The sequence below is a fragment of the Syngnathus floridae genome, chromosome 9 (genome assembly GCF_059516105.1).
Source record: "Syngnathus floridae isolate MCC-2025c chromosome 9, RoL_Sflo_1.0, whole genome shotgun sequence".
In the NCBI taxonomy this organism is placed as follows: Eukaryota; Metazoa; Chordata; class Actinopteri; order Syngnathiformes; family Syngnathidae; genus Syngnathus; species Syngnathus floridae.
In genome coordinates this window covers 10269558-10295586 of record NC_142421.1, presented here as the reverse complement: position 1 = coordinate 10295586, position 26029 = coordinate 10269558, and the positions used below count along the sequence as shown (strand labels likewise).

The 26029-nt window shown below is 38.5% G+C and overlaps 1 protein-coding gene across 3 annotated transcripts in view; it reads right to left on the bottom strand.

Annotated features, from left to right (window-relative positions):
• The window catches only part of LOC148393428 (phosphofurin acidic cluster sorting protein 2), a 47122-nt gene extending 21159 nt beyond the window's left edge, over positions 1 to 25963 (bottom strand). For 2 of the 3 annotated variants that reach the window (XM_088384020.1, XM_088384022.1), the window contains exons 1-3: positions 25749 to 25963; positions 25017 to 25098; positions 10890 to 11277 (exon numbers count right to left, since the gene is read on the bottom strand). In XM_088384020.1, coding sequence (XP_088240146.1) covers positions 10890 to 11101 — 212 coding nt within the window. In that variant the 5' untranslated portion in view covers positions 11102 to 11277; positions 25017 to 25098; positions 25749 to 25963. Of the gene's footprint in view, positions 1 to 10889; positions 11278 to 25016; positions 25099 to 25646 lie in introns of all 3 variants that reach the window. The other variant, XM_088384021.1, reaches the window with a different exon arrangement.
• Between the last annotated feature and the right edge of the window lie 66 nt (positions 25964 to 26029).

The following is a 26029-nucleotide window of genomic DNA, read 5'->3' as shown; positions in this document are numbered from 1 at the left end:
CTACCCAAACAGTGACAGACCAGGTGCTGCTCAAAATCATATTGCGTCAAAATAGCATGAGTGTCTTTTCTATGATCATTCCATGCTCGCAAAGTTGAAATACTGCTGCTGTTCACGGCATAGAACCAAAGAAAATCCTACAGTGGGAGAGAATGGTAGCTCAAACAATGTCAATAATAAAATACAAATATTTTTTGTGGGTGTTTTTTCTTAAACAGACCATTTATATATATATATATATATATATATATATATATATATATATATATATATATATATATATATATATATATATATATATATATATATATAGACTGCAGTCATGTAAACAAAACACTAAAACAACAACATCAAATGGTGTTGAAATATCAGAGGGCTTTGTATTTTGGGACCCATATAATGAGATGACAAAAAAAAGTACTGAACAGAGCTGAGCCATACCGCATAATGCAAAGGAAACGTGGCATTTGTTATTTCCAACCGCATTAGCAAACAAATAAAATTGTATTATTCATTTCTGTTAAATATTACACATTTGCGATGATGACTTTTGTGAGACTAACATGTATGAAGCGAGCAGTAGTTTTACTCGACTAAGCCAGTGGTTACATTTTCTCTAATGCTATACAAACATCTTGACCACCATTACTTCCTCGTCTGTTTTACCAAAACACGATCCATGTCACATCTGGCATTATTAAATTCTGCATGGAGAAGCAATAAAATATATGCATCTTGGGAATTTCTCTAAAAAGGGTCTGGAGGCTTAACATGTAGTCTTGTTAAAACCCCATAAAATATGCAGCACTTCTCCATTATTACAGATTAAAGTCATGTTATTGTAAAGAACTTGTGGTGACACCTAAATGCGGTTTCACATTCTGTACGGTAAACATGAGGTGGGAACTAAAGATAAGAGATTTACTTTCTCTGTTTGCCAGTTGATAAGAGCCCGTGGAAGGACCCCTGTTTTAGTTTTGCTGTTCGCACCGGGTTCAGCCTTTTTTGCTTAGGTGTCAAACTCAAGGCCCGGGGGCCAGATACGGCCCGTTACGTCATTTTGTGTGGCCCGCAAAGACAAATTGTGGATCAACTTCACTGTCGTAAAAGGATCTTGATGAGTCCATGCATGGTTATTAGTGTTAGACTGACTGCGGTCATCATGCATGTCATCATACAGCACCAAGAAAACAATTATGGACGTTCTTGTTGATGCTTTTCAAAAGGACTTTGGTTGATCGACAAACTTTAAGGGATGTTAGTTACAGTACTTGCAAATAGGAGTCATGCATTAGCATATAAAATTGTTTACTATTTAGGTTTGGAAATGTTCTTTCAGTCCACAGCCATGCAAATATGCATCAACAATGGGTGGAATAAAAACTGTCATGGTTGGGACTCATTTACAGCTCCAACCAGAAATAACATTTTACTTATATACCATATAGTTACACAACCAAAAGCTGGGGTAAAATGTCCAGTGATAGTGCCAAATAGGTGGCTTAGCACCACTGAAGCTAATAGCTTTACCCTACATGGCAACACTATCTAAGCCCATTAGACTAACCCAATGTCATTGTATCTAAACCAACTGTTGACATTTGGGATTGTAGAATGGAGCCACACTAGAATATAAAACAACTGTTTAGATCATTTCCAAAACATTGATACTCAATGGTTTATTGTAAATTACTGCCTCTAATCCATTGTGTTTCTAACCACCACTATTTTTTTGTGGGTTAAACAATTACTTTGTAAAATAATAGCTAAATTGTTTTTAGCTACTTTAGTTTCACACATTATTTTATCAGACATTAATAGCTGGAAAAGGAAATGAAGGCTACTACTGCAGTCTCTGTGTACGTAGGAGATGGCCAATCTTATCTGGCAATTCCTTTCAACAGCCATGGTCAAATGTTTGTTTTTGATAAGAGGTCTGTGATAGCCATTGGACAGCACAAATATGTAGCAAACACAGTCTGTATACTAATTTCATTACAACAATTACACAAAGTCTGATGGCTTAAGTAAGTATCAACCATTCAAAATGCTTACAATTTTATGTCGCTCAAAATTATCCCGTCAGAAAATGAATTCAGGAAATTGCCACACTGACATGTCACAAACTGTTGGTGAAGTAATCACAGAAGAATAAACCAGATGGATTGAAGTGAGGTGCACAGACATTTTCTATTGAGTAAACAATTCATGTTAGTCCGTTTATGAGTTTTTGAGACCTTTATTCAATCCAGACTGGGCCTTTAACATTGTTTTTCTTGCACCAAATATCACTTTTCAGTTGTTTGCTTGCTTTGAGTTCGGGGTTTTGGAATGTTGACAGACAACATAGAGTGGATATAAAAACTCTTCATGGACAAAAGGCCACAGCAACTTACAGGAAGGAAAGATGTTAAGGTCTGAGACAGCCTTCTCTCCTTTAAAAAAGCTTTTTTTTTTGTTCGCAGATCATTACAATCTCTCTTATTAGGTAACCTTGAATGCATTTGATGGAGAACAGGTCAAAGCTCTCAAGTCCTCCGACATCAATGTCCTCCAACCAATGCCTTCAGGACCTTGCTTTGTGCACAGTTAGGCTATAAAAGAAAAGAGCACTTCCTAAACTGTACAACTGCCAAACTTGCCTGAGTGAGCTAAAAAAAATAATAATATAGAGAAACTAATCGCTGAGTGAGCGGTTTACATGTGCTGTCCAGTACAAAGTATAAAAAGAAAAAAATAACTGGCACCTTAAGTGCACATATTAAAACCATATGAATTGGAAAAAAAAGATCAAATTAAAATGACAAAATTGGACATATGATTGTGATTGTTTCTGAGTTCTGAGTCAATTTGGCAATTATTTGATTGAATAGCCTCTCAGAAAATATTTGATTACAGAGCAGTTACTTTATATCATCACTTACGCAACAATGCATAAGGCTCTCTCATAAAACACCCTCCCAAGATGTCCAGTAGAGCCCCTGAGGCTAGTGGCTACTAATGCAACACTATTTCTGGACCTCTTAAGTGATAACAGCAATCTCAAGTAACATGATGATAGAAGTCCTGTTTAGGTGACGAGATGACAAAGAGACTACTGCGAGTCTCGAAACGAAACCCCTCAACTGAACCAAATGACTTGGCTGCCTAAACAAAAACACATTTTTGTATTTATTTTTCCTGGTCAGCACTCTGCTTGATGTTTTGCAGTTCCATGCCTTCGCATCACTGCACGGCAATTGTGAGAGGCACAAAGCAGGGGGAATGGAGGATGGAGACTGAGAGAGTGATTTAAAAGAGGGATGAATGAAAAAGACTGTTTGGTATGCACTGGAGGTTATAAAGCTAGAAAGGGGGGGGGAAAAAATCTTTCAGTGTACTATTGCTCCTCCACTTTGTGGGAAATGCATGCGGCCTTTATTCTTTTAATAAAACAAGTGGGAGAAAGCCATAGTACTTTGTTCTTTCATAATAATTTCATACACCTGCTTGCATAATTTAGTCCAGAATAAGGAATATGCTGCTCTGAAATCCACTTCTGAATATTTCATTCTTTTACAAGAAAAACAGAGGAAGTCTAACCACTGTGAGAATGACATTTCCTCAGATAACACCTCTCTAGATTACAGATTAACATTCGGTTCTAATTTCTTCCCATTTCCGGTCCAATGCAGAATCTATTCACATGAAAACAAGCAAATCTATTTGAAACAGTCGAGTGACATTTTGCACTTTCATGACAATCATGATGAATTTAAGAAAAGCAATTCAAAGGTAGGTCTGCAGCCTTTGGGATAAAGTATAAGTCAAACTAAATTTGTTATAACAAGATCAAACAGTAGTATGCACTCAAAGAGCTTAGCATGTATTTAGGTTTGCACGCAATTGGCATTTGAGCCCCCAATATCTCGTTCTGTGTCACAGATGGCCGTAGGCTGTTTGGTCTTTAATACCAAAAATAAAATAAAAACATCTCAAGCCTGCAGTGTAAAAGGGGAAAGAGTGCAGACACAACAGAAAGAGAGGACGTCGTTTTCTGGTGCTGTGAAATTATCAACAAACTTAAGGCAGCAGGGTCAGAACTGGAGGAGGTTTGAAGGTTACAGATTTGCACCTTAAGTCAGGATGGAAAAACAAATTTGTCAAGAATTGTGATGACAATGTTGAAGAACAACCTTACCACAGCAAAGGCCTACATTCACGTAAAACTCGGTAAGGGAAAAACACCCAATAAACCTCTCGATACTACACTGGCATGCAGCCGGAGTTCAAAGTAGCCTCTCAAATAGAAGGTTATTCGACAAGAGGAAGGACAGAGAGAAGACTTTGTTGAAGAACCAGAAAAAAACAGGAAGAATAAGATTTTGGGGAGTTTTAGATAACATAATGAACAAAAAGGTATCACAAGATTACCATGGCAACTGAACTCAGCCAAGACTAGCACAGAACTTTTCATTTAGTTGGGAAACATGGCTTGAAACCGCACAGCTCCAAAAAAGTCTTCAGCATCTCTGTGGTCTTCTAGACTATTCGACAAGAGGAAGAACAACAAGAAGGCTTTACTGAAGAACAAGAATAACGAGAAAAAAACAAGAAGAACAAGATTTTGGGGAGTTTTAGAAAACATAATGAACAAAAAGGTATCACAAGATTACCATGACAATTGAACAGAACTTTTCATTTAGTTGGGAAACATGGATTGAAACCGCACAGCTCCTAAAAAAAGTCTTCAACATCTCTGTGGTCTTGTAGAGATAAAACACCAGTGCGACCCTCAACAAACAAACAATTCCATGGGGCTGAATTACGAGGACCCAAGTTTTGTTTTTGATTCCCAACCCTAATTATCCATGAATTGGCAATTCTTGTATCTGTCCCAAGAAAAGAGCAGAAGGCCAGGGAAAATAGTACATAAAAAGTTTAAAAAAAAACAATTTGTTGATTTTTAGAAAAATACTATGGTCCAGCAGTTGGCTAAAGCCATTTTTTGAGTTTTGCATGTGCCAATATACCCTCAATTTGCTGTCCATTTACTCGTGCGGGCACTCTTACTACACTACATCAGTATACAGATGTCCATTAGACCTGGTGCTGTCAAAAGGGGCAGTGAGTGTGGTGTTGACACTTTAATTTGGACGCTTCCACGATGTAAAAGCAACCCTTGCCTGTCTAAAACAGGTCTAAAAATAGCTGAGTCTTTCTTAAAATCTTGGATCAGGAAATAGAGAATAAAAATGCCAGTCCACCCTTCTTGGTGGAATCTTATTATTAATGGTATAAGTTTAAAAAAAAAGGAGAAGAAAAATAAGATTTAAATTGGGGAAGAGCTAAGTGATTTTTAAGAATGCAAGAGAAGAGGACGTTGTGTAATAAATCTAGACTAGGCTCTCAAAGCTGTGGTAAAATCAGACTTTGACAGGATTATCAGCACATTTGATGTCATTCTAAACGGTGTTTGTTCATTGGACTTTCATTTCCATTTGGCAATTTAAGCTTTTACCTTCTCTAAAACCCATTTGGGAAAAATAACTATTGACCACTAGTATACCCTTGAACAGATGCTGACCTGTTTTCATGCTTTTTCCTAAATGAGGTTTTTCCTATTCAGAGCATAACAATGTGGCATAGAAAATAAATCATGATTTATTTCCCTGTAGTGGGAAGGCAAAATAAAGCAGAATAATAACATTCTACACATATTCTGATTATAAAAGTCACTTAAAAAATTACACAGTCACAGGACAATACCCTGCAAAGGTTAAGTGGATGTTTTGTCAACTCTTTGCTCGGATGTCTAATGACAGTTTTAACAAGCCATACTGTGTTCAGTGATCTGAAAAGTATTACCAGGAATTCAGTATGTGTCTGTCTGTCATCCTTTGTTTCTATTTTGCAGAGATAAACAACTCTTTTGTCCAACCTTGAACAGCAACTGATGAAGTCAGCAGCCTTATGTTTGTAGTGACCATGAACGAACGACATGAGCAGGCAAAGCATGTTTACAACCCAAATTGCAAGTGAAGCCAGACCAGGTCTGTGATATAACGCAAAATATTATGGGTTATGGAGTTTACTTAAGGCTGAATTATTAGACACTGTCACAAAGTGTCTGTTTCAGTCAGTCTATCCAACGTCCCTCACTCTATCAAGCGGGGTTCGGCAACAGGTTTTTTTTTGTTTTCAACAATTGTTTTGGGGGTTACTAATTTGGTATTCTGCAGCATTGTTTACCCATTAGCACTGATTCACCCAACGAGAGCGTCGCTATCGTTTTGTCAGAAGCTGATTGACGGTTGTGTATTTTCAATAGACTCATAGCACATTTTTCTTATAATTTCCACAATTTCAAAAGTTTGGGTGTTTGTAAAACATCGTTCCAGCTCTACTGCCCATGTCCAACAAGATATTTATACAGCCGATTCTTCAAAACATGGCTAATGGCACAATGACACAGCTTGTTTTCGGCTGGTCTGTCAGGTGCGTTCATTCATCCATATCAGAGTTTTTTCGGAAAGAATAGTCCATGTGTTGTTGCTGGCACATCCAACTCAGGAAATGCCTGTATGGGAGAGGTGGGAAATAAGTAGAGCAAGAACGAGGCAGAGTACAACAGTTTAAAGACAGACCAGATTCACCATGGGTCAGGGTTGTTGACTGTTGCAATACAAAACTAATAGGCAAAGAACCCATTATCCATTCCAGAAGATCTCAACTTGATCCCATTCCGACATTCAGACAGGGGTGGGGCGGCCTGTATTTTCGGGACTTTTCCCTTCATGATGAATTCAAGAGAAGAATCCTGCCTGTTCTCAAGCCCTGGGAAAGATCCTCATCTGCCATGCTTTTAAATAAGTAAGCAATCCACAGCTTCAATCCTGCCCCACCTCCCGGGGTGCAGGTTGCTGGTCAACAATGGAACGCTAAAGGGGGTAGTTGGCGGGGGGGGGGAGGCTTAGCCCAACTCAACCGACCCAGCAATTCTCAAGTTGCCAGGAATGTGAAATGCTCCCCAAGGAAATTCCTCCTTCTCTAGGAAGGCGGAGGAAGGAAACCAAGTGGATTTTGACACATTTCAGGTTGTGGGAATGAGTGTGAAAAAGGGGAGAGTCGGAGTGCTGACTGGTCTAGCCAGAAAGACCATGTGAACACCGTGGTGAAGCAACAAGTCCAGTTGATCAGGTGGCAAAATTCAGAATACCACTGTATTTGTATCTATTTTGGGGGCATCAAAATGAATCCCTCACCCACCAAAGTGGATTATTTGCCCTATAGTGATGTGGCCCACATTATTGATATACTGCCATTTGTGTCTGTATCAGCACTCTAAAAGGCCACTGGAGATGGCTGACGGGGGTGTTTATGATTTCGTTAGCACACTGTCACTGTCTGTAAGCGCCATTTGACGATGATCTCTTCTTTTGCTGCAATGAAATTAAATTACTATAGCAATATTAAAAGAGACAATGGACCAAGCTCAGGAGGATTGCGAGGCGAGAACGAACAAAATAGGCTTAAGATACTTCAGTACATGTAAAGGACTCTCTACATTGCATCGTATTCAATTGCATCACAAATACGAGATAAATTATTCATTCAATACTTTTGAGACTAACAATAAATCTATAATAACGATAGTTATATTTGTAATAGGAGCACTGATGTCTTTGTCTGACACACCGTGCCTGTCAAGCTTGTTCGCATCAACCTTTTAAAAGATTATACAGGAATTGCGGCAGAAGAAATGATGTGGCAACTACACTTATTTACGACAAAGATAAGGCTCTTTCAAGCAGATGACAGAAAGGTTATCTTGGGACCCAGAACAAAGAATGCTCTGGCCCCTAAAGATAAAGTCAGAGGAACATAGAAAGGATTATGTTGTGGTCTGCAGGCTTACCCAAAAAATACCTCAACCAAACAATAAAGTTGCATTTAGTTGTGAGGGTTACATATTTTTCGCACTGATTTATCTTTCTTCACTAGGATTATGACACTCTTGGCACCTTTAGATCCTAGTAAGTCTATTGAGTCAAAAAGCAAATGAGATTTGCACTGACACAGGGTGCACAGACATGCAGAAAGTCTACAGATTTTCTTAGTGTATACAATTCTGCCACCAAAAGTAGATATTTTAACATTGCCATTCACATTATTTCCAGTTTGTATTCCTTTTCTCACACTCTTCTTGTCTAAAACCCCATTTTTTTTGGCTGGTTCAACATTTAGAATTAATGATGAGTTTAAAGTCGGATGTTTTGTGGGACTTTTGTGTTTGTGAGAATACTGAGCGCATTTCCAAACGAGCATTAATTGTAGATGTTGACAAACTGTTGAATCAAGCATTTTAACATGGACTCAAGACTTGTAACTCAAAATTTGTAAAATCGACATGTTTAATCAGTGCTGCTTTAAACGTTTGATAAAACTAGCTGTGTCGCCAGGAAATACTTCTCTTATTTTATACACTGATGAGCCTAATTTCTGTAGAATAAATCCTGCAATTCTTTCAAGGCACAGAGCATACAAGAAAAAAAACATTCCAGAAAGTAATCTCATTAATTTCCCCTTTATCCATCCTTGGTTGCTCAGCAACACCAAACAGTCAGCTTTACGGTCAGCTATTTGTTGAGCAAAAAATAGTGAACATGCTGGGAAGACTCAGTATGCTCCCCGCCCTACCTTGACCACAGAGCTTTTGTGCTGCATTGTCACAAGGCATATTGGAAAAAGCTTTTACACCCGAAAGCAACAGTCGCATCAGAATTAATTAAGGCCTGAGAATTAAACTGTCACGCAAAAAGGTCAACAAAAATGTTAAAACGTACAAAAACAGAGCACGCGCAAGTATCCCGGAGGACTGGTGTCCAGCATAATTTGGATCAGCTCATCAGCAAGCTCAGCTGGAGCCTGATAATCATTTGAATCAGTTGTGTTGGAGGATGAATGAACATCAGAAGTTATTGTTAAACATTTACTGCAATTGTTAGAGCAAGTAATAAAAGGCTACACTCTGATTCTGTTTATGAATAACATGCCATTGGTCATTTTCAATGCTGGATCTTTTTCCATTCGGCACTGTTGCAGGAATTGAATTTGCAATCCAAATCAGTCTGTATATGGTAATTGAAGAGTCGGTTGTCTAAATATGTTCAAATACATAATAATAATAATAATAGCCTTACATCGGAAAGAGGCCGGCTGCTCAATACAATGATTCAATTACACACACAAATCATTTTTACTAAGCATTTGTGACTAAAAAACAAACATGTAGCCAAAATCATAATTACTAGTGACTAGCATGAAAATGATTTGAGAGTCTTGCGGCAGTTCTTATTGTTCCCGCTACATTACAAGACTGTCAAGCTTCAAGTCGTTTTCTTTTGTTGTGTACTGCCATTAAATGTTATTTTTAAATTGATAAGTTCATTGTTTGTGCACTTATTTTTTTAAGGTCATCAAGCAAATGTAACGCTCAGACAAAAGTAAGAAATAATAATTAACAAATAATAAGAAAAAATAACATCATTTTTAGATAGATTTGATTCATTTATTTAATTAAATGTTGGAAAAAGGATCTGGATAACAATCAAAAGTACATTCTGCCACACTCATTACTGCTAGTATACACTAAATTTGTGTAGAACTTCAGGTAAACAACTGCCCAATGGTTTTCTTGGAAATGTTTTTCACCTAATACACACAACTACCTCTTCCATAACTGAAATACAGCTAATGTGATGCAGTAACAAAAGATGGGGGGGAAACAAAACAAGATATTTATTCTTAATCTCACTTTGTTTGACGTGGATCCTGAATAATGCTCATGTGAACCTCGTCAGCTCCGCAGTCAATAATTCATGTTGTTCACATGTTGTGACTCCATTCACACATGCATGCAGACTCATGCATGCAGCAAGTAAACACACGCATGCACGCAAGCACATCCAGAGTGGAGGAAGCCCTCCCTCTTGCAAACCCACTTTCCCCCCAGTGAGTAGAACAGATCTAGGTCAAAGCTGATTAATGTACCCTCAGCTCCCGAGAGAGGCTTCTGGTCAGGTGGCAGCAGTGTGCCTGCTCACCGACGATGCATACTAATACACACACAAGTCTAGTTGAAAATAAATCGCATCGTGAGACTGGCATCATGACATAAGTGTGTGTCACTTCTAGTGCCAGAGGCCGTGTAAACACAAAAAATGTGCTTTGGTTGCAGTTGACGAGTTAAGACAAGAGCGCACGCAGGGTAAACTTGAAAAAAAAAAAAAAAGACAAAAACAGATCCAATCTCTTACAAAATGACGAAAAATTGCAACTATAGTGGGACTAACGGCACCCGTGTCATCCATCGAGTACCTGGAATGTTGTCGTCAATCAATCCAAACATTAATTTTTAATGCATTGAAAATGTTGGTCATCATTACAGATTTGCAGCCTTTTATCAAGCTGACGATTTGCTGCAACAGCAGCAGTTAGAGAAACTAGTTAGCACAACTTTGGTAGTTATTACCATAACAATTGGAGATCACAAAGCAAACAAGTATAAAAAATAAAAACAACAACTGTCATTATGATTATGACAAACACGAAGGCTACTGCTATTACGATTCTGGCGATCGGAAGCAAACACGGTTACTATGATGATACGCGATTGTTACACCGACTGTCAAACTTAACACCAGTAATGATTGCTTGAAGCTTTAGCATTAGCCAGCTCGCTCGTTAGCTTCAGTTAGCCAGCCCACCAGCAAACGTGAAATGCATGGCAGCTCGTTTGCAACGCTTCACGTTAGTATCGAGGGCGTTGTTTGTCCAACAGTGGCATCATCAGAACCCATCAAACAAAATGCAAAATATTTACGCCGAGCCAATAACGTCAAGGTTACCTCGGGACGCAGTTCGGGGATGATCGGTCTATCTCCCAGGTTGCAAAGAGGTTCATGGGGACAGGCATGCCGCCGGAGCCCGAGCCCAGCACAACAGCCCCGGCGAGGGCTCCGGCAGGGAGCGTCGACGGCGCCGGTATGCAACCGGTACTGCTGTTCGGGCTCAGGAAAACGGCCCGGGAGCCTCCTCTCTCGACAGCCGCCGCCATCATCACCTCCACTGGCGAGGGAGCAAAGTGTCGGACGTACGCGGGAGGCTGTGAAGTGCTCGCTGCCTGCCCAGCTCCTCCAGACTCCCGAACACCCGAGCCTTGACTGCCAGTGGCCGAGACGGGGCGGGGCGGGGCATGCCAGCACAGGCGGGCGGAAGGGGGCAGCACCTCCTTGCCTTGGGAATGTGTAAAATTATCCACATCAAAACAAACACTTGCTCGATTTATATGCGAAACCACAAAGGACAGATAAATTGATAAACACAGCAGTGTGCAGTGTCCATAACCTACCACAAAAATATTGAGGTCGTTTGGAATCCTCACACTTATTAGTCGTGCAATATATACAGTGATCCCTTGCTACTTCGCGTTTCGCTTATCGCGGCTTCACTACATCGCGGATTTTTTTTCCAAGTTAAAAAAAACCTTTAAAAGTCAAAATAACATTTCTAAATTGAGCAAACATCTGTCTAACCTTGAGGACAATGTAGTATTGCTCCAAATGTTCGTTTACATTCCTTTAGAAGTCCGTTTTCGTGTGTTAGCACGATCGCGAATTAGCATCTTTCCGCTAATTTTCCACGATAAACGAGGGATTACTGTATATAAATATGTTTTTAATTGTGGCACTCTTTCAAAATGGACATTTTGGGAGCATAGAAGAACATTTCTAAATGACCAATAAACCTTGGAACTGTAGTTTGCAGAATGTAATTGTTTTCAAAGAACAAGAAATGGTTCAGGTGAGCCCAAACCTTTGAACTGTAGTGTATAAAATAATACACACACGCGTTTTTTCTAGTTGTAATGTGAACTACTATAGTTAGAGATAATCGGCTTTTGTACCAAATTTCAGGATGAACCTGAAATGCGATACAGCATAACCTTAACAAGTAAACCTACATTTTAGTTTGACCTTTGACCTAAACATTTGAACGTTAACTGTTTTAATGTTTTTTGCACAACTTGCTGATCTGTAACAAGGAACTGAACGGCAAAATCCACAATGAGTATTTTGATCACTTTCTTAATAATGTCTGGGTTTTTATGTTTGCTGTTTTTTTTTTTTGTTTTTTTTAATGATTAAATCTTAAAAAGATATTTGGATGGAATCTTTGAAAACATCTTTGAAAACAAACGTCATATTCTAAGACAACTGCTCGGATGACTGAGAGATAAAATTTTATTAAAGTTATTTAAATCAAGACTCCTCTAATTATAAAGCAATATATTTATAAGGACCTTTTTAAGTGTGCGATGATGCTGAACATTTCATTAAATGTTTTTGGTGAGCAACCAAAAATCCAGTTCATCTAATTCATAGCATAACCATTTTTCAATTAAGACCATTGAAAGCTGCAGTAAGTGATTTGCAAAAACTTCTCTATTCATAACAAATATTTAGAGGGTGGCCGTGACATGCCAGACAGCCAATTTTCTTTTGGTTGGAGGTAATAAATCTGCACTCAAAACACATTTGTTTTCTCTCGACCCAACTCATTCAAGTGCATTCTTCCCCACATCAGCACACTCAAGCAGTGAACTGCCAAGACTTGTTTTTCATTTGGTGTTGTGAAACTCAAACTCTGACGAAAGTAAAACTTCGGTCGACTTGACATGACATGTCCTCAAGGGTTGGGTTTGTGAATAATTGCGTCAGCCAGTGTTTAACACCTAAAAAAGAGTTTACATTTTCCATATACTATGTTAGTATGTGTCCAGATTGTTGCACACTGCTCACCAAAGGTCATCTTGGATTGGCTCCAGCAGGTATTACAGAAAATGTGATAAACTGTGATTGTAATTTTCCGTGATGCACTCATGCATGCAAATATATTTCATTCATATTTTAATTCTATAACTCTATCTCAGTACTGGTATAAACTCAGCGTTGTTGTATTTGTAAAGGTGGGATTTGAAATACTAAATTGTGCAGGGGCAACGAGTGATGCGACATAAAAAAATTGTTTATACATAATAAAACGTCCTAGATATTATTGCTCAAGAGCCGGATATGTTGCTCTATCACAGATTTCAAAGAGAACCACCTGCTTTCTGAGTTATTATTAGATCCAAATATATGTCGACCCTCATGGATGACACCCACCAATAAATTTGTGAAGTGCATTGCCACCAAGTGTTAAAATACAGTATTGCCTCAGAAATGTGTCCTTTCTTTGCAACCTTTTCCAATATTGGCCAATAGATGGCACGGTGTATGCATTTGTAGTTCATGCACAATACATTTCCCGAGTGAACCTCCTAAAATACCAAATGATGGCCAGATGCGGACATCGTGACACTATAACATCATTGATCGTTCCTAATCACACGTTAGATAGATTTGCTAAACGTATTCAATGTTGAGTATAACATTTTCAGATTGAAAAAACATTCCAGATTAAATGCACAGATTGCAGTTATACCACCCAAAGCCACCTGGTCTTTCTTCTAAACCTGTACAACCTGTCAGAGAACAGTGGAACGTGATAAAGGTGGTGGAAGCAAAACATTCAAAGGAACATAAGTTTGTACAATTAGGAATGAAGCCAGCAAACTTTTCTGCCAGCAAACAATGACCCCACAGCAGAGACAACGTGGGACAGCCAATTTATTTTCTTTATAAGTTTGTTCAGCCATTCTTCATGTTCACTTCTGAGGAGGACACAAAGCCTCCTGTTTTACAGCAACATCTTACGGCCCCTTTCTTTAGTTTCACACTGTCAAAGTCACTGGACTGGGGTGCAAGTTATCACCAAAACGAAACAGATAAAACAGTCAGTTTGTCTCTTTCTGTGGTGTGGCGTTAAGGATAGTGATCAATAGATAACATTGGCGAAATGGATGGGTTTTTTTTGTTTTGTTTTTTTGTATCCCAATCCCTTCTGTAGATGGTATATGGCTCAACAAAAAGTAGAAATGGGAAAAAGACTTTTCTCCCTCTCCACATTTACATTAAAGAGTGCCATTCAATTTACAGTGATCCCTCGCTACTTCGCGTTTTGTTTATCGCGGCTTCACTACATCGCGGATTTTTTTTTCCAAATTAAAAAACAATTTAAAAGTCCAAATAAAACTTCTAAATTGAGGAAACATGAGTCTAACCTTTAGGACAATGTCGCATTGCTCCAAATGTTCGTTTACATTCCCTTAGAAGTCCGTTTTCGCGTATCAGCACGATCGCGAATGAGCATCTTTCCGCTAACTCGTTAGCCTGCCCCGTACTTCTTGTTGGTGACTGTTCTTCGCGGATTTCACTTATCGCGGGTGGTCTTTGGAACCAATTATCCGCGATAAACGAGGGATTACTGTATTTTGTATACCATTATGAGCAGTGCAGTGAAATAGTGATTAGCACTCATATACTACCTCGCTAGTCACGGGTTCAAATCTAATGTCGGCTCTCCCGTGTGACGTTTACATGTGCTACTTGTGTGTTTTCTCTGACAAGTTTCTTTCCACATTCCAAAAGTATTCATGGAAGGTTATTTGATTCATTTGAATTCAGCCCTTTGCATATAGGCCATTGATGAATGTTTTCCATTTTACTCTTGTTTGTGGCTGTTTGTTTGAGAATCACCCAGCTAAACCCACTTTTGGACATCGAGCTGCCTTGTATATGGAATGTGCTATATAAATAAAGCTGCCTTGCCTTCTGCCTCCACACTCCTCCAGCTGTTCCTTTGGCGACCTTGTTTCCTTGTCGGGTGGTGTTTGTGGCAGGTTTACGTACTGAGAGCTTGACCATGTTGGCTCCAGTTCCTATTTGGAATTTTTACAGGATCCCCATTTATTCTTTTCCGCAGGTCCACATTACCCATTTTGACGTTCCACCAGATGTTTAATATCTTTCTGCAGCAGGAGGTTGTACCTTGTTTGTTGTTTTATTGTTTTTCCATTTATCAGTTCCATACAACAACACCTGTGTCATGTTGGGAATTAAAAATGTATTTTTTGCTGTATTGGAAGTGAAACATTTTTGCGGGCTGGGTGGGGGTGATATTTTGTGAAAATCTATCTTCTCTTGCAATTGTGCCTTGTCTCTGTGAAAGAATTAAAAAAAAAATGTAATCTGAAAACTCCTTAATTTTGCCATTAGGGTTTGTGTATAGAATAGATAATGGACCAGCCACTAGTCAAGCTGACCTCCCTTGACTCTGTCAATCTTGTTTCTGCTAGACCCACAACTGACTGATTGTAGCGCACCATTTCTTTGACAGCTATGTGCATTCTTCAGATGCAAGTACATAAGTAACACTGACGCCAGACAAGTCCAATTTGTCAACATTTTATCTCTATGGGCTGTACAACATTTGGTTTTTTTTCAAAAGACAAGTACACGTTGGAAAGTTTTATACGATACAAGCTTTTTCTCTTTCTTGGACCAGGAAAGGAAGAGAAATGTTAAATGTTTTTAAATGTCCTCTCGCTACCTCCGTGGATTTAAAAATTGAACAATATTGATCATTGTGATATAGCGATTGCACCAAAAGTAATATTGACCGGACATGCCAGTTTGACTTTTTTTTTTTTTTTGCAAAAATGACAAAGTGTGACTGTTAACGAAAAAGAACAACTTTGATGCCATTGGCCCTTTAATACTATTATCCTGTAATTAACGTAAAGGACCAGGAATATTCTGCATTAAATGTCTGCTTTCTCAAATCTTCAAAGTTTTCTGTTGATTTTTCTATTTCTATTTGATTTTTTGTGTGAAAGAAACCATCAGGTTAATGAACTGACCTCTGAGGAGTGATGCGGAGCTCCTGCAGAGGACTTTGAAGATAGTATTTGGATTGAAGTTGCACAACGATTGCAGAATGTTTACTTGAGGCGGTACCTGGGTTGGTCTTAAGGGCAATCCAAGAGACAAATGCATCGGCTAAAGCCACTGAACCAGTGGTTCTTAACCTGGGTTCGATCGAACCCTAGGGGTTCGGTGAGTCGGCTTCAGGGGTTCGGCAGAGCCTCCGCTGCAGAGGGCCGAACACACCTGAATGTCGTGTAAATTCGCGATAACGCATATCTGAACTGGTCTTGCAAAGGCAACAGCAGAAGTCCCACTGATTTGCTGGTATGTCATATGTTGTGAGTTCATGCATTGTGTTGGTTTTATTCTTTGAACAACGTTCATGCACGGCTCATTTAGTGCACCAGTGAAGAACATCTATGTCTTGAATTCGATTTTTTTTTTCCACTAAAAAGGGGTTCGGTGAATGCGCATATGAAACTTGTGGGGTTCGGTACCTTCAACAAGGTTAAGAACCACTGCACTAAACCATTAAGTCATACTTTTAATTGAATTTTCTTGCCATACTTAGGCACAATACAGAAATGGATCAACTACAAAAAAAATACAAAATAACCCTAATCATCCACATGCATATTGAAACTGATGCCTTATTTCACTGCAATTTGCTTTTAGTTTCTGTTGGTTGAATCACTATGATGATGAAAGAAACCACTGAAGGTTTTACGTCTACCAACATCAAGCTACCATTTTGCTTAAACACACATCACGGTTTCAATAAATTCTATCAATTGGTTACTGTTCTATTCTTCAATATATGCACGTATTGGCCTAGTTCCTGTCAATCAACGTAATCTATTTTTGGAGAGCAGTCAGGCACAATTTACGTATCGATCTAATCTTCATATTTGCCATCAGAAGATTATTACATGACCTGATACAAGAGTGCAAATCAATCTAAGGCTATTTTTTTTTTCTCAATACCCTTGGATATCTTTCATTACAAATCACACCACAACACACTTTCTGGATTTTTTTTCTTTCAATCCCAACAAAATACACATTTTCACTTTGTATGAGACTTCGATCGACTTGGGATAGCCAAATGATCCTTTCCAGCAGCGTTAAAAATACGATATTGGATGTAAACAAATATTGTTTTAACTGTTGAGCTGTTGGAAATTCATGAGACAGAATGTACCCACATACCCTTGTGCCTCCAAACTGTCTCCTTTGTTGTATTTACTTTCATTTCTGTACAATTATTTATTTATTTTTTAATTGGTTGTTGGTCCATTTAATCTAGGTATTACTGGATTTGCTTCCACCTTGTGCAGCATGTCCTTTTGCCTTTTATTTATGGAACTCCAGTTATGCAGAGTGCATTAGCATTTGGAGCAGAACAAAACAACTTCTTTGTTTTCCCTAACCACCACCTCAATTTGCCCTTAACATCAATATACGAAAGAGACACAAACAGCCTAGATACAGTATAATGTAAGGAGATACTTGATAGGCTCCTATGATTACACTGTATGTAAATCATGCGCACACACCAAATCTCATCTTGATCTCACAGAACTTGCACCGTGCATAAAACACATTCATAATTTTCCATTCAGTGAGTCCCATTGATGCTTCCATGCTCCACGAAGAAGCCAATTCCCCAGACATTAATTGTGTTTTTATTCTGGACAATGCAGCCTGGAGAGACAAGAGAGGCAGAGCTATATAATACATATGCATGAATGTCAGCTGCAGAGACAAGACAAATAGGGTTACAGCATCTTCTCTAAAGGTTGACCTGGTCTGACTGCACAGCTACGAAAGACAACCCTGAACACAAGCCAACATTAGGGAGAAACTGCTATTAAAAGGTCCATTAAGGTGGAAATGCATCTGCCCGTTTGCTATCCTGCCTCAATGTCCCTTAATGTGCTAGGTTGGTTACCTTTGTTGAAAAGAATCATTTTGCATTTAGATTTCCCAGGACAAGAACAAGGGAAACTCCTTCCCTGGCAAATGTTTTTTAGTAAAGTGTTTTTTTTAGTGGCACAAAACACACCTTTTGTTTGGGGTCCGATCGTATCCATGAAAAGAAATGTCAATCATCATGCTGTGAGCCAAGCAAATAAATGTAAATACACAAAGATTAGTTCTATACAATTTAATCTTGAAATAAAAGAAACAGATATGAAACAACGACCAATGTGGCTTGTCAATATGTAGAATCCGACAGTTTAATGCATCCTCTTTAATACTCCCAAACAAATTTCAAACTATTTCTACAGTAGTTTTATATCTTTGATAGATACTCACAATATTTCATTGTTATTCTCTGAACCCAACTACAACTAATCAACACTCGCAGCCAAATTAATCGTCTTAATTGCACACTGATGACACATCATAAGCAGCAACTGATGAGTCAGTATCTTGCTCATGGATATTTCCAAAGTGGTCTACAGCCAATCAAATCAGCAGTCTTACATTTTTTCTAACACTCTTCACCACTTTCGAGATGTTTTGGGGTGAGGAAAAACCCTCAAGGACAATAACATTTTAACTTGGAAAAGAGATAAAGGCGTCTATAACAAGCGATTCCACAGAAAGTAATTGAGTTTTTATTTTGAGAGCAGATTCGTAAAAAAAAAAAAAGATCGTTTACAGTGCCCTTGTTTCAACATCGCTTAAGGATACTTCCAGCATTAAACTATCAGCAGTTGCTTTAGTAGACATCTTTTTTAAATAACCACATTTTTATCCTCGCATAAGACACCATCTCCTTACTACAGTGTTAAGGCTTTGGGCGTGTGAAATGTGTCTGACAAATAAAATTTGCTGCAGCTATTTAAAAATCAAGATAATAGAAAAAAAAAATGTTTGGGTATCGCTCTTCACTTAATTCATGACAGGTTTAATCATGTAAAGCTCTTACTTTAGTTGATGGAGTCTGCATTTACAAATGTTTCTGTAATGGTTTCAAAATGCTTTCTGTTCTTCTTCATTTACATTTCAAGGGCACTGAAAAGAAACATCGGTACTACCAGCCCCTGTTATTTATTTTTTTTTTTTGCCTTTGTGTCCCTCGAGGCTTTGTTCACTGCACTTCATATCTCCTCCTCTGCACACACCTCCTTGTGTGCAAAAAAAAAAACCCTGAACAATAACACAATAAAGCTAATACTTCCTGTCAATGAGAGCGCACCTGCCACCTACTGGAATGAATGTGCAACTACACTGTAGCCACACTATTTGCAAAAGACTGGGTTAATAGAAAATCTTAATCACGTATTTGTGGCCCAGACAATGTTGACAAAGTGATGATAGTATGGTCATAAGTTACACTACACCTGACAATGTGCAATCATGAAGTTATTCATTGTGAATTGAAAAATACCTTCACTTTGTGTTTTGGTTGGGTCAGCATGTCTAGTCTGTGACTTGACAATACGGAGAGTTCACTGCTGCCAGTGCAATTTTGAACTTTCGCTGAAACTCTGCCAGCGGTAGCTGCATAGATTACATGGACATTTTCCAAGTGGCTGCTAAAAAAAAATTGGACTGTGAATATTGGCAAATAAGAGATGTATCGAAAGCTTGCAATCTTTTTTTCTCTCTCTTTCAGTTTAATATGCCAGGAGACAATATGGTGATTTGAATCAGGATTATCAGACGAGTTTTGAAGAGATATTTACTCAAAAATCCTTGGTAATAAAAGTGAACACACTGATATGGTCATACGAAGCAGCAAGCAGGACTCATCACTTGTGTTACACAACAAAAAGCAACAGTATTTAAAGTGGAGTAGATCTTAAATAAGCACGAGGAGCCTGCTAAAATTAAATCAATCGCTTTCTCAGATTCCACACTAACGAGACTCCTTGAAGTACTGGCTGATGATCTGGTTCAGCTGCTGAGTGAGTAAATCAAAAAATGCATTTTACTCACTGGCTGGGGATCTGGTTAAGCAGCAGTGTGAGTAAATAAAAAAAGGCATTTTCCTCCCCTTGAATGAGTCCAGGGACACCACTGATAATTCTCAGATGAGTTTATTTGTGACGTATTAAAAAAAATTAAAAGGAGCATATCAAAATGGACATGACAGAAAGTATTTTTTGCTGTTTTCTTTAATAATTTTGTTTTGTTTTGAATGTATGAATGAATGAAACTTTATTTCTTCACACCATCATTAATATTTCTGTTTAAATAAACTATATAAACTCAAGATTGATTTATGATAACACGTTTTCAAAATTTTAAAAATTATTTCCTGTATTTTGTGGAGACCAAATATAGCGATAGGCACCCTCAACGCAATGTACTTGACGCTTCATTTGAATTTAAAATGAGCTGTAAAGTGTTGCATCTACTTTGAATCATTCAGTCATTAAATATGATGTTTGCATTCTGCAATGTGAATACTAAGTGCTAATTTTGAACACAGTTTTGTCCCACTGGAAAATTCAGGTCACAACAAGCCTGTAGGAGACACATGTGCATATGCAAAGAAAATGAGCTGTTTTTCCTTTTTCAATTTTTGGGTAAGAGAAGATTGTCCGTTTTACTTACTACAATGGACTTCACAGATAAAAGTAAAATTCGGAAATGCATGGGAAGGCGAAATTGGAAATGGGATGCTGTGTCATGCCAGGGATGAGAATGAGCGCTGATGTTATCTTTATCTGTGGATTGGGTTATCATGTCACGGAGCACATTTATTGTCACTTCCCGAGATGTCATTGGAAGTCTGATTATCCTGTCCATAACTCAATGACACATTGTTTTCTTCAATGAAAAATATTTCATTCTGTTTTGAATGTTTCCATCTGATATTAGATTGCAGAAGTGCTTATAATGTTGTGGCTAGTTGGTGTATGAGATTACAATTTGCATTCATTATGAGAATATCGGTCTCCTGTCTGACAATAGGTGAAGGATATCATTTCCCAACAAGTGCTGGATAAAAAAAATATATATTTACACTTCTTGACTGCCTCATCCATAGGAGCACCACCAATAAACGCAAATTAAAATACATCACATAGACAATATATGAACAGTGGTTAGTGATTGTAACAAGTGAGGAGAGCCTGATAGTTTCAGTTATGCAAACACTTTGTGTTGGTGTGAACTAATTTTCTCCTATTGTCAATCAACCGCAATCAAAGCCATTGCGTATATATATTTTTAAAATATTGGCCTGTCTGAGAGAATTGATTATAGAGGCATTTTGTAAATTTGCTTTAAGAAATAGAGTAGACGTTTATCGTTAATGTTAGTTATTCATCCCCTGTAGGAATTGTTATGTGTGAATTGCCTTTATCACGGGTGTTGTGTTGTTGTATTGTTTGGGCTGTGAGATAGTTCAATGTTCTGTTTGGTAACCCCCTGTCAATTTCCACTGCATTTTGTGCTTGTGGTGTCTTGCTTGATGACTATAAGCACACTCACATAAAAGCCTTCTCTTCAAACAATCTGAAGTGCCTCTATTTCCTTTTGCAATTCAACATCACAACATTACTTACTATAAATGAGTAGGTAGGTAGGTATTAGGTAGGTAAGTATGTACTGTATTTTCCGGACTATAAGGCGCACCTTCAATGAATGGCCCATTTTAAAACGTTGTCCTTATATAAAGTGCACCGGACTATAAGGCACACCATTAATGCATCATGTGAGATTTTTAATCCAAATCAAATCATTCTTCATTTTATCTTTTTTATTTCAACTTCAGACGCAACAAATTACTTTATAATCACAAAATAATGATCATAGTCTTTTTGAGTCATGATTCATAGTCTTCAGCGGGCCACTTATGATTGATTTCATGACACAATGCTTCAGGCCAGTTTAAATTTAGGAATTTGGTCCATATATAAGGCGTACCGGACTATAAGGCGCACTGTCGGCTTTTGAGAAAATTTGAGGTTTTTAGGTGCGCCTTATAGTCCGGAAAATACGGTAGGTAGGTAGGTAGGTCGGTAGATCGTCCATGCAGTATAATTGTGAATGTGGCCTATACATGCCTGCCTTCATCTTTATTTTTATCAGTCTTATTTTATAATGTACTTGATGGTAAACATTCGCCAGGAATAAGTTGGCCCGGTGTTTAATATGACTACACACACCAGGTTGCATATCCTTGTTTCCTTCCTGTATAAATATCCTTTTCATGGACAACGTCTGTGTGCATGCCAGGAGTTATTTTTGTCCAAATCCCCTACAAATTGCTCCTATACAGTGTGGATTTGAGGAAACCGGCAAACTGACACATTTTCATGATTAGTATCCTAAGTCAATCAAACGTATTGCCAATACAAAGGTGCAACTTTTAGGTTTTAGGTGCTTTTCCCATCTGAACTAATTAATTAGTACAAATCAAGCCATGTTGTTAATTTGGCCAGTGTGCCTTTAATTTGCACACACAGTGCAGGTTCACTTCCCACTCAGCGACTATGTGAATGTGAAAGGCTAACGGCCTTAAGATGCTTCCTGTGATTGACTGGTGACTAATCAAGGTTTTAGTGTGCCTTTCATCCAAAGTCAGCTAAGATAGACTGAACTGGATCAGGGGTATAGAAAATGGTAGGCTGAATAAATTGCTCACGGACAACACAATGGATTTTGTGGTTGACATATTAGTCTCACAGTAAGATCTGGGTTTGAACCGCTATTGGAAAATCTGTTCATGTTCTCTGCATGCTTGTGTTGGATTTCTGTGGGTACTCCAATTTCCTCCCAGATCTTAAACATGCACTTGAGTTTAAATAAAAGCTGTTAATTAATTGTGAGTGTGAATGGTTCTGTCACGTGCAGAATGGAGCTAGGCTAAATAGTGCTTGGACCAGGGTTTATTGAAGGGAAAAGGTTGGTGGAGGACAGGATGAAGGGAACAAACAGGCAGAAGAACATAGCAACGTACGGGCAGCCGAAACAGACGGAAACCAGATGTGGGAAGTGAGTGAACAGGATAAACAGGCTGGGCAAACAAGACGATCAGACAGGCAGTGACATGTTCTTTGTTTAGATGTAACCTGGGACTAAATGGCGTCCAGTCTTGGGTGTACATGCCTCTCAACCAAAACATGTACTGTGTGTGTTCATCATGTCTCAAAATAAACATGGTCTAATGCTTGTACTGTTTTTGATCCAAGAAAAGTATTAGTGACGGACATGAAAAATGACAAGAACGAACATGTAATGAAAGCGACATCATAAAAGAGACGCTGTCATTTTCAGGAAGTTATACGGTAATACATGTTGATTTAAAAACTATGTCAAATCTGGGAAAATAGCCTGTAAGAGAATAACAACAGTGACCCTTAAAATGTCACATCCAACATCTCAAAACAAAATTCAATTTTCCTTCAAGGGGCTAATGGAGTATTGTTGGTTCGTTTGTTTGTATATAAGCAAAAAATAGTGGCTAGGCCAAATATTATGTCTGCCAACATTAGATCAATACAAAGACGTGTTATGAGAAGCCACTATTGCAGAAGGTATGATGTGAAATGACCCCGCCATGACCCTTTCATGAGATCTACACAAGACATATATGACCGGCCGTCCCACAGTGTTATTAGCACAAGACGCTATCTGTCATTCATCATTATAGGGGAAGCCCGAACATTAATACTTCAGGAAGCGATGTGGTTCATTTATATTCTGTCCTGGCCCCGGTGGTGGAATTCAATTTTTCAACCATTGATTTTCACTTGTAATGATATGTTACATTTTCACATTGCTGTGTTTGAAAAATGTGAAAACTTCTCCCCGGATATGGAAGATGCACACACTGGCCAGACACTGCTAAACAGTCATAAAACTGCATACACCACATCTTTGTGATACATGTACAGTATATGTATTTCAAGTGGACTGGACGAAAACCAATCAAGTGAGAGAGAACATGGCACACTTAAGATTTCATTTGTCTGCTGATTAAATCTCTGTCCCAAGTAGTCACGTCATCCACCCTGCATTTGGAACCAGCAGTGATACCAGGACAAATAAAAGCCTTTGGTACTAATGCTTTATTTATCTTTTGGGACCAAGATTTTTATTATTCAGCTCAGGTCTACAGAGAGCTGTTGTTTTCATGGTCAGGACAATGTCTTGGTGAAGATGCCAGTGGACACAGCTGAAGATTTCCCCTGTGACTTTTCTCCACATCCTGCATTAGAGACTTCAGATCAAACTAATGGTACTCTCACAAATTTCCAGAATATGTCGCGTCATAAAACTAACATACCGGTAAATAGTAATGTACACAGCTGGGTATTGTATTTAACCTACTGATGAATATGTTTTATTTGTGTTTTTTTTTTTATGATGAAGACATTTTTGTGTGGGTAAGGAAAATCAGATTAAATAGAGGTGCAGGTCTGAATAAAATATGTGTGTTTTTAAATGTAGTAGTATTTGTGTGATACTTACTAATGGACCACTGTTAAATACAGTTTAATGCTTCATTATGCCAAACATTTTGAGGGGACTTTTCAACAACCGGATAACCCAAATGTAAAATCATGTCCCAACAGAGGCTCAGTATTTGACATCTTTTTCTCATTCCAATGCATGAAACCACATTGGACTGTGACCACCCCCTACCGAAAGCAGTCAGGCTTCTATGGAGGGAACCTTTTATCCATCCGACAAATACATTTCGTGCTCAGCGGCAAAGAAAATCTGCTTTGTTTTGGCGGCTTTAGCAGAATCCCTTATCTGCACGTGAGGCTCCAGGGTACAGATTTGATATATATTTGATGTCATCTGACATATTTTTGCTGCTTTGTTGCTTTTCATTTGTTTTCGCAATACCAACAATCCAGTATCTTTGTATTGAATACTAAAAACCACTATCACTGGGGGATTAATTATGCCTATACTTGTTTTGCTTTTGGGAAAATTTCAGGGAAAGCACAATGTAGTCATTGTGGTCAGTAGTCTAATAGAAATCTAATTTACCCACATTTATAAAGGGGATGTATGGGAAATCGACTTTTTAATGGCTTGTTCGCAAATAGTTAGGTCTCTGAAGCGCCTGCCCGTGCATTAAGTGTCAAGTTAAACAACTGAAAAAGTCTTTTATCTGCCAGTTTCTGGAAAGTGTATCTGTGAGTCGTTCTGCACGTCAATTATTTTTAGTACAAAATAACTGACCTCATAATGAGTTTCTCCGCCCAGGATGCGACTTGTGAGGCTCGGCGAAGATCCAAAGTCACTTTTCCTTCACACACGCTTTCTGGGGAAGTCGAAGCAAACACAGCATGTACTTAGCAGTGAGATGACAGAGCCAGCCCGCCGAGCTACATGACAAAGAGTTGGCCTGAACGCAAACATGGTGCTGTCTTTAAAGACAAAGTCTGACTCAAGCAGAGGTAAACATTGCTCACCGGGTAAAATGTAATATAATTCTTAGCCTTGGACCACAGACATGCTATTGAAATAGACATTGCCTGCTAGTGAGTGTTTAATTTTAATAAAAGTGTTTTATTAAAAATAAAAAGCATTTAGAGTTTGTTCGAGTCCAATGTAGACTATTTGCTTGCGTAAACTGTAGCTCTATTTTCGACTTATCTTCTACCCACATACGCAACAAAGTCAACAGAATTCATTCTAAATTTAATGAGAGTTGCTGCCAACAAACACTCTGCCAGACCAAGGCTGTGTAAATTAAAACTTCGCCTCACACATTTAATGAATGTTGCGATTTATCTGTGGCTCATAAAAGAAGTGACAACATCAAAATGTTGAGTTTAAATGGGAAAGTGTACTGAATACATAACAGACGTCATGAATATCCTGCAAGTGGAAAACCTCTCCTCCAAGACCCCCACTGCTCAGAGCGCCACACCATGCATGTTCCTGCATAACTTGAAATGATCAGCTCACCAGGAAGCTCTGAAGAAGCTCATATACGATGCTGATCAGGTGTGTGCCTCTAGAGGCGATCAGGAGAAGTGCAGGCATTTCCCCTGACTCACTATTAATTACCTACACTGTTGCAAGTGACCTCCATTATTGCTACAATTAAAGAGAACTTTCTGCTAAATTGAATAGGCTCTGCCTTGTCCTTTTTCCCCATCACCAAATAGTTATGGAGGGAGGGCAGGTGCATCACATGGAAAGATTCTTTAGCATAAAAGTACACTTTGTAATGTCATGTGACCACA